General features: G+C 41.2%; 1 protein-coding gene across 14 annotated transcripts in view; it reads right to left on the bottom strand.

The window, feature by feature from the left end:
- Window positions 1–1,518: 1,518 nt before the first annotated feature.
- Window positions 1,519–10,358, bottom strand: part of DMD (dystrophin) — a 1,047,400-nt gene continuing 1,038,560 nt past the window's right edge. For 11 of the 14 annotated variants that reach the window (XM_050333288.1, XM_050333290.1, XM_050333292.1 and 8 more), the window contains one exon: window positions 1,519–3,951. In XM_050333288.1, coding sequence (XP_050189245.1) covers window positions 3,854–3,951 — 98 coding nt within the window. In that variant the 3' untranslated portion in view covers window positions 1,519–3,853. Of the gene's footprint in view, window positions 3,952–10,323; window positions 10,356–10,358 lie in introns of all 14 variants that reach the window. The other 3 variants (XM_050333286.1, XM_050333297.1, XM_050333296.1) reach the window with 1 other exon arrangement.

Raw genomic sequence — 10,358 nt, forward strand, 5'->3', positions numbered from 1 at the left:
GCACAAGTACTTCATCCAGCCCTCCATGACACTTCACCTGCTGTGCGTATCCAGCCAAATGAGGCCAGGGATGCTCTCAGCAGGCACCACCATGCAGTGAATTGTGCCTTTTCTCCATCTTGTATGTCATTGCTTTCCTTTTCCCCCATCCTAACTGAAAAGACAAGTTTCTTTTCCCCCATGTCAGCTGTTCCCCATCTTGATTTCTCCTTCCCCATCACTGCAGCAGAGCGGCCATCGCTGCCTACACAGCCCCACAGAGCAGCCAGGGGGGTGCTGGGCTCCTGAATTTAAGCAGGAAGCCAGGGGCTGGGCTGGGCAGCAATGGTTGGGCTGAGAGGTGGCAGTCAGGGTCTGTGGAGCAGAAGATGCCCTGTATTTGCTGCCCTGAGCTGTGAAGGTCTTTTACCGTGATGGGCAGTGGGGAGCAGAGGAGATGTGTGGCCTTGGTGGGAAGGGAACCTCCCACCCCCACAGTACTGATGACCTGGCTATCAGGGCCTCAGGATTTCCATCTATGTATCTATCTACCAATCTATCTATCTGTTGAAAAGGTAGAGGAAAGACTATGGAGTCTTTGAGTAAATGGCAGCATGTTGACAAGGCAGCTAAAATCAAAGAGAACTAATCTTCCCCTCTGCCCTGAGAGCCAAGGAAACACACTGACCAGTAAACAGCCTTGTCCTTACAAGAAGGAGGATATTTCACCTGAACTTTCATATGGAAAACATTCCTAGCAGCCACTCAAAACACCACTTTATTGATGGATGTTAGGAGTTGTAAATAATGGGGCTGTGGGCGTGGGAGAAGTGAGTGAAGTTGTCCTCCCTCTTGCTTAATTGAATTCAACAGGAGTCATCACTGTGGGCTGCTGTGCTTTGTGGATTGTGTAATCTTCAGGGAAGACTTCAGAACAGCAAGACACACTGATTCACTTATGTAGGAGTGAATCCAGAGTAACTTGAGTCTGGGAGAGAAGATGTAGGATGCATATTTATTTCCTCCAGTGAATGAAATGAGGAAATTCTCACCTTCTCCCTCTATGTATTATCAAAACAATAGGTAAACATATGCTGGTTTTGCCTTTGTACTGTAATATTTTTCATCATATTATTTCTACCACCAAAAGGTAGATCAAAGACAGCAATGTGACACAGCTGAGTGGAGTCTGGGTATCAAAACCTACACTCTTCTTAGATATGAGAAGGGAGATGTGTGATCATCCTCTCTGATGGGAACACACACTTCCTGAGGCCCCAGAGGAGAGGGGTTTCCTAGAATTATGCCTGGTGGCAAGGATACTATCAAGTGCTGGACTGAACACTGAAGATCATTCTGGTCTGAAGCTCCTGCCTGTGATAAGGCAGAAAGTGTGGGGCTGGCAAACCCCTAAAAGCTTGGGGAGCACAAAACCACAACTTCAATAGGGGAGGAAAATCTCACAGCTGAGGCAGTGAGACGTTGCTGGCAAGGGAATGCACTGGGTGAGTGCTGAAACACAACAAAAACTGCTGCACCTTTTATAACATAATTGCGTGCTTTATTGATATACACAGTAAAGCAGTATATAATACAATAGTAAGGCATATATTTGGTGAAATTTGGTATGTTGTGAAAAAAATGCAGTAAAACAGAAGTTTATAAAAATAATTAGTAAATGTTACAGTGTTGGGTGTTAAAACACAATATATTATGATATCCAAGTAATAAACCAGTACTGAGTAACGATGAAATAACATGCCATATGGTATTTATGTTTTCAATACACTGATTATGTTTTACAGTTTAATATTTTGTCATTATAAGGAATATGAAATAATTCCCAAATTATGCTTAAAAAAGCAGCAATAAAGCTTTCAACTTTTTAAATACTTTTTGACAGACTCACTCCAAAACTAAGATCTAGAAAGTAAAACAAACAAAACAAAACCCTGATGAAAACAATCGTGCAATCTGTTTTTCCTCCATTTTTTTTTCTGAAGAGAAGGTTTAACGTATAAGGGGGGGAAAAAAAAGAAGAAACCCATTTCTCAAATCGCAATTTAAACCTTCTGCTAAAAAAGGCAATGAGAAATAGTGAGGGTTCCTATTGTAATAAAGTGTTAAAAAAAGCTCTTTATTAGGAAAGCAGAGGTTGGGGGGGATTGTACTTATGTTTATAGATTATTAACGTTGTTGTTATTATTTAAACAATGAGACCTGGTCACACAATGGACACGTGGTGAGGATGTAACATTGTCATACATAATTGTCAGGAACACCACAAAACCAAAGTGAGGTAGAAATAGCATGACTAGCTATGTTCAATGTTAACTAGCATTCAAAATAAAATCTTTCCAAAGTTTAATTACAATTCATACAAGAAGAGGTAACAGATTTTTTATACTCTTGCAATATAAAGTCAGATGGTGTGTTTCTATGTATTCTAAGGTAAAATTAAAAGCTGGTTAAGAAAATGAAGTGGTAAAGCTTTTGCTGACAGCACCTCATACCCAAACCAATCTCTCCCGAGCTGCAGTCAAGCTGGCTAATCTGTTTCGCTACCGGTTCCTCTCTTTCTCACGTTATCGTTAATTGTGCAGGATTACTTGTAGAGAGAAACAGGGAAGGAGAAAGGAAGGACCAGGGCCTTTGTTTTGGTGATAAACATCTCGTGGAGCAGTGTGACTACCTTCACCTGATCACCACACGCGCGCAAGAACAGCAGTAACTCTTGTACAGCCTTTCCCAAAGGTCGCTCACGGCATTGCAGCTCCTCGGGACCGGCTGCTGTAGCAGGCTGAGACACGGGACTGTGGAAAGCTCTGGTTGTACTGTCCAGAGGATCGAGAATCACAATCATTCAGAGCACTGGGAGCTGGACAATGCTCTGTGATGCTCTGAGGGGGTCAGGAGGGAACTTCTCCCCTGCTGGAAGCACAGCCAGCAGGTACCAGACACCGAGCTCTGAACGTTTAAACCAGTAAGGCAATTTCTACGTTCCTTTACTAACAGCATTCAGGAATTTAGTCAGCAGAGGAAACACTGGCACATAGGATGCTCATTAAATTCTTTCCTTTCCTTCTTTCTTCTAGGTCTTTTTTTTTTTTTTTAATAATTTTTTTTTTTTTTTTGCAGGCTCTGTCATGTAATGTGCTCTTTCATTTAATTATTGCAAACTAGCTGTGTAATTGCTAGTTGCTGTCCAAAAGCAGGACAGTAATTCATGTAATTCTTAATTTTATTGGAAAGATATGACATAACTACCTTCATTGGAAGTTCAGTTTTGTGGTTTTTTGTTTTTTTTTTTTTTAAGCCAGCTCTAGTTAGATAAAACCAATGAGAAATGTAAGTTGGCCATTTTGGTGTCAATTCAGGAAATACTATTTCTTTTTGATAGGCAAGGAAAAGAACACAGGACATGAATCTCTCTGATGCAGTTACAGAGCTGAAATGAAACTAAACAAATGCACTGCCTCAGTATATTTTTTTGTGGTTTTTTTAAGGGGGTTTCTATAAACAATTATTTTTATAAAGCACACTTTAGTTTACAATCTTTCATTATAACTGTTATAAATTTTTTTTAAACAACCCGAAATGCGTTCCATATAAAGAAATGGCAAGTTATTTAGCTATCAAGATTTTACATGTAGTTTTCTTATAATTTTTGTACAATTGCATAGACGTGTAAAACCTGCCATTGTTAACAAAACAGTAACAGACTTAGGAAACTACTGAAATCTACAGTATAGTACCACTACCCTTCACAAAAATATAGATTTGTTTTCTTGTAAACTCTTACAGTCTAATCCTCTTTGTAGTATGAATATTATAAAAACCATGCGGAACGCCTGAAGTTGTAAAACACATCTTGCTATTCTAACACCTTGTCATCGGTCATCACTGTCACTAAGGTTTCCATCGCTCTTCCCAAGTCGTCTGCCATGTGGAAAAGGCTCCCTACATTGTGGCCTGAAAAAGAAATTCAAAGAAGAGGAAATTAAATGAAGAGGAGACAGTAGCACAATGGTAGGAACACTTTACAGATCCACCACTCTCCATGCGCCGCTCACCACCATCCCCAGGGCAGTACATTGGAGAGCACTTTTCCAAAAAAGTGGACTCCCAGATGAGTCCAACAGGTTGTTACTAGCAAAAGTTGCCAGGTTTGCAGTACACTTCAGCAGCAATACTGGCTTGAATGACTATGGTAACCCACGATGACAATAAGCCATTAGCCCCCATAGTGATGAAGCATCATCATTATCAATGTTCACCAAAAGCAACAATTAAGTCCATTGACATCACAGAAAAGCTTCTGACTGATGCTGAAAGTGTTTGAGCATTCAATGTTCTATCAAGGAGAAAAACAGAAACAAACAGATCAGCAGTAATTAACTAAATCATTAAACCCAAGAGGTCCCAGCAGGATACCTGCACAGACATATAATAATGACCAAACTAAGCAGCTCAGCTCATTCAATCATTTTTAAAATATCTTTTCCTTTTCAGACAGCAGTCCAGCAGAAACAAAGATGCCGCAATTATGAAATAACTACTATGTAGGGGTTCACTTACGCACTTCTCCTCACCAATAACCACTCTAAAGTCCTAAGATTTTATAACCACAACCTCCTACACAGAAGTGATAAATAAACACACAGTACAATTCTGGAGATGAAACCTGCAACTTCGCACACTCGTGTCACCACTGCTTCAATGGCAAGGAAAGGCAGCAACACTGATGGGCAGTAATGAATGGATTCATCACAATTAGAGACCAAACAGACTTGAAGACAGGGAAATTAAATTGCCAAAAGTTGCCATTTTAGGCGGCCCCTCACATACCCTGTCTGGTCTCCCACTTCTGTTCAGAAGAGTGGGGGTCTCCTGCAAGTCCTCTGTCAGATTTTCAGCCTTCTGTGACTGTCTCAAATACCCTCTGGCACCTCAAATGACAGAAACATCCCATTTCAAACAGCTGAATCCCATCTGGAATCTCCCTCCTGAAAAAAGCATGACCGAAGCGGGAATCTGACAGAGATCTAGTCACCATATCAGATGAGCATCGAAACCAAGGACTGAATCTTCAAGATTTCTTGCAAGGACAAGGAATGACAGAAGGTCTTAAAACAAGCAGAAGGAAATTATATTCCACACAGCACATAATTGTATTACTGAATTCATGGCCGCAGGTTGATGTTGAGGCCAAACACATAAATGAGTTAAAAGAAGAGTTAGAAAATAATTGCTGAAGAAAGATTTATTTAGATGCAAAGAAGTGCACGTGACCTCCAACTCAAGAAGACCCCTTGCTGCAGAGTGTCAGCAACTGAACATTTATAACAGGTGAGGTATTACTCAATAAAACTGTATGTTGCTGTGGCCTTGAGGGGGTTTGATTTACTCTGAGAGCACTTGTGACAGAGTACTTGTCTGGAAAAACACAGGAGGTGCAATGCCATCTGCCCACAACTCTGCTTCCCAGAAATGCTTTGCAGGAGCCTGGATGCTGAGTCCTCACCATGGTCATTGAGGAAGGAGCACCCAAATGAAGGAAGGATGTGACCAGGGCACCAGAATACACCTTTCATGCAGTCTCTACCTATAATGTGCCAGAGCCTGACTGTTACCACTGCACACTTACATTTTGGGTGCCCCTTCTGACACAGCTGTCTTTTCTGACAGGAATGAATCTTCCCTGTGTGGCAAATCAGACTCACCATCCTTTTTATGTTCATATAGTATGGTTTTCATGCACTATTGACATTTCTACAGTAAAAAGAGCTTGGAGTGACATTAGTTCAGCAGCATTTATGGAATAGAAAAAAATTACCTGAGAACTATTCAGAGAATGGTTTATCTTGGAAGGGACCTTAAAGACCATCTAGTTCCAATCCCCCTGCAATTGGTAGGGATGCTGTTCAATTGATCAGGTTGCTCAGGACCCCATCCAACCTGTCCTTGAACACTTCAAGGGATGGGACATCCACAACCTCTCTGGGCAGCCTCATCCAGTGCTTCACCATCCTCTAGATAGAGAGTTTTTTCCTAAACTCTAATCTAAACCTCCCTCTGTTTAAACCATTGCCCCTTGTCCTGTCACTATCTGTCATGTATAAAAAGTCCCTCTCCCTCCTTTTTTTATAAGCCCCCTTAAGGTACAATGAGGTCTCCCTGAAAACTACTCTTCTCCAGGCTGAACAACCCCAGAGGTTTGTTTCTTCTGGAGAACTACTACCACCTTCTACATTAAATACTCTTTTTTTACAGTTCTTAGACTGTTTCTTTTTAATGTAGCTAGGCTGGATCTAAATGACAACTATTCAACAAGGTGGCCCTTTGACAGCGAGCTGTGCTATGTGTGGCACAGTTTGCCAGATATCGATACAAAGCAATATTTGCTTCTAATCTGGTGACAGTTTGCTAATTGCACTAATGCACAGAGAAACAGATGCACCAACCAGCAATTTCATCCATAAATCATTAAAGTATAGCCATCCTATTCATCCTGAGCAAAAACCTGTAATTTGCTCATCAGCACGACAAGTAACTGAGTATGAAAAATTCCTGCCAAGTTTTGGTTAAAATATAGTTTATTTTAAAATAAATGTATCCTACCACATGTATTTTAGATGTTAGGGGATAATCTCTCTCACTGGCATCATGCAGGCTGAGATCAATCCAGCAAACTACACCATGAAAAGTGAGGATCTGACAAAGTCATATGAAAGCAAGAACATATATATGGGACATGCTTATGCAAACAGGAAGGTAACTGCCCCTGGGCTGCTCTACTTACCTGAAACTCTGACATGGCTTTATCAGAATGACCCTGGTATAACCAGAGGGAGGTTATAACTGGCTTGCCAGCTTTGAGAGACAGGGCTGCTCGTGGGGTCATGGTCTCTCATTCAGATTTGTTGTCATCTGTTGTTTCTAGAAACAACAATGGGACTCCAGGGCTCTTCAGGGATTCCAACGCCACTCATTCCCAGCTCAGGAAGAGTGATCACCCTTTCATGGACTTAGAGCAACACAAACTGCTAAACCCCATCTTCAGAAAAAATTAGTAGTTGTTAATACTATTTTGTTCTGCCAGAAAGAAGCAAGGTGAGATAGGATAACTTCAACCAAAAACATATAAAAAAAGCCTTTCAGAAGTATGCCACAGTACATATAAACTGCTGAATTGTTCAGGTAATTAAAACACAAGCCAAGAAGTCCTTATGCATCCAGGAATCCTTAGGTACTTTTTAATACACAAAAATTACAGAAATGTCTGGTAATAATTTTTCTTTGTTAAGTGATGCCATATTTTTGAAATAACCATGCTTTGAACCCAGTCTCTCTCCTCAAAAGCTGCACAGAGACATGCAGGGTGATTAAGGAGATATGACTCCCTGTCCCCCACAACATCCACGCTCCCTCTCCAGCACAGCTCTTAATTTCCTCTGCATAAAACCTGAACAATCATGTGTCTTCTCCTGAGCCATCTGATTTTACAGCTCGGAGCATGACCATAAACCACTGCTGACTGCAGTTTATGTTAATAGCTGGGCTGTAAAGTGCAGCAGCCTGGGGACCACAAGTCTCCAGGACAGCCATGGGATGGCAGGATGGGCCAGAGGAGCAGGGATACAGCTGTGCTCCAGCCATATAACTGGTGGACCCTCAGCTGGGTGTCACTGCACTGCCAGCAGCTTTTCCTGCCTCTATTGGACAAGGAAGTAACAGCCAGGTTAATCAGGACTGCAAAGAGCTGAGAACAAATTATACAATAATTTCCTGGTGCTGCATGTGCATGGAATGCACCCTCTTCTGTAATGTCTGTTACCTAAATAAGGGCTCAAAATTTCACTGGCTGTTTCCACAGAGCTCTGCTGCCTCTGCTGAATGCTTGCCCTCTCAAATACTAAAAACATAGGACATTGACATTTTTAATTAAGAAGCAAATGAGAAAAATACTGTCCTAAAAGCACTTAGAAAAATACCGATCAGAGTTTCCATTATTATTCATATTTCTAAAGTAATGCCATCAAAGAAGGTATTAATTCCTTTTTTTTTTTTTTTTAAACACTAGAGATGAAGAAGTCTTTTCCAGTCTTGGGGCACTAAGAGGTTGAAAAATGCTGCTGTGAAAGAGAAAAACTAGCACACACTTTGAAATGCAGCAACCAAGCTCAGAATGGACATAGACAGTATTAACTTCAACTTATAAAAAACACAACTGCATTTGCTTGGAAAGCAGAGGAGACTTATTTCTGTAGACATTAACTTCTGGTCACATACAGAATGATGTGTTTCACATCTGCTGAATTTGCTTTAGAGATTCTAATGGAATTAAGGCCCGTGGGTGTGGGCAAAGTAATGGAATACCAATTTCATCCTACAGCTTGTCAGAGAAATACACGTGGAGCATTCAGATTGGAAAGAGTGGATAGAAAGTAAATTAAGAAACCCCAACACAATGCAGGGCCTTTTTCAGCATCACAGATTTCTAACCCTTCCCTGACAACAGAAAAATCCTTCCTGTTGGTCGTTTGGATTTTGATACCCTTATTCATACTGAGCAATTACACCAAATCCATGGGATTACACATGAAGAGAATACCTAATGTGAGCAATGGGATCAAAACTTGGATTTAAACAGGTGGATTTAAAACCACATGACCTGCCTTTGTACAAATAGATTCACACATAAAACGAAAGCTGTTCTACACCTTAGCTCACACTTCATAAGTAGGTGGACCACTGAGTTTTATATTCAGCTCTGCAAGTTGCCAAGGCTCCTCTGGAACAGTGAATGAGCACAAACTCAGCTGGAGAGTGGCCAGTGATTCACTGAAATCAGATTTTTAGGGTTAAGCTGCTGGAATCTGATCAGGTAGAACATGCCAATTTTTTTTTTCCTTTTAATTAATTGTATCAAGTATGCCCTCTGCCTCAGAAAATTTTTTTGAATAATATGCATAAATATGAATGAGGGTAGTGGAAATCAATGAGATGTTTTGCTGAGTTGGAGAACAATTCTCAGTGTATGAGCCGAGAACATGCAGGGCTGAATAGGAAATAATTTACATAAAATTTCTGGACTAGTGCAGTCTGTTGATGCCATCCCAAGCACCCTTTTTTGATCCATATGAGAGGGACTGCCATTTGAAGACAGACTTAACCTGTACCGAAGATCTTATACCTCAAAGTAGCTGGACCTGTCCCAGCTCCTACAGCCAATGCAGAGAACCTCAAGGCACCACATCAGGACAAATCCTGGTGTTCCCAGGGTAGCCTGTCAGTGACAGGGGGAGTCACAACAGCTCTGCTAAAACCCCAGTGCTGTGTGTTTCCATGAGCCCGTCCCTCTGCACCAGCAGAAGTTTGGAAACTGGGTTACCTTTCAATTTCTGCCTCATCCATACGGAACACCTTCTGTGCAGAAAAGGTCATTTCACAGCTACTGCAACTGTACTCAAACAGTCTCTAAATATTTTGTCTTTAATAATAATTTTCACTAGAAATTAATCTTTCAAACGTTGTATCCGGTTGGCGAGTGAAGAGCAGCTTCACAGAGGAAAAATCAAGGCGCTCTGGAAATACTTTCAAAGGTGCTGTGACAACACGGCGCAAAACGTTTCCCCTCCATTAATGAGCAGTGACACACAAATTCCAAACTCTATTTTGCATCAAACCAACCATGACCAAAGTGCACAGTGAAAACCATCACCCATTCGCATTGCTCAATACAACACTGTGGAGCTGGTGAATGTTAGTAGCATTCTTCAGTCTGCAACAGTACACCAGGAAATTTAAACACCTGAATGTCTTATACCTCTCAACTCTCACTGTTCTAAAGGAACAGAAAAAAACCCTATTTGTTAACTGGAGATGATAGTTGGTATACTGGTACATATATGTAAATAAAACTATGATTATGCAAGCAGAACAGCAAGAGACATGGGTCTCCCTGTTGTGCTTACATACAAGAGCATCAGAACATAAGTCAATGACTGCAGCATATTTGCTGACAACATTTATCATTCAGAGGCTTAATTTCAATGTATTATTTTCTCCTCCCCATTCCTGATTTTCCACCTCTGGGAGGATGCAAAAAAATGCAGATCCCTGAGCTGACATGGTCTCCACTGAAAGTTGAGAGGTACACTACTGTTACAGCACACATGGGGAATGCACTCAGCAAAATCAAACAAAACCCAAAGCAAAAAAAAACCCACCCCCGACCCTCACCAAACCCAAGCAAACCCGTGCTGTGTCACACGCATGCTGGGCACAGAAAGCAAGCTGTGACAAACAGAAGCCATGGCAGTGAGCCTGCGTCTCACTAACCTCTCTCACTGGCTTTCCAGGGGCATTTCTTCCTT

The sequence above is a fragment of the Myiozetetes cayanensis genome, unplaced genomic scaffold (assembly GCF_022539395.1).
Source record: "Myiozetetes cayanensis isolate MyiCay16 unplaced genomic scaffold, myiCay2020 scf5-8, whole genome shotgun sequence".
In the NCBI taxonomy this organism is placed as follows: Eukaryota; Metazoa; Chordata; class Aves; order Passeriformes; family Tyrannidae; genus Myiozetetes; species Myiozetetes cayanensis.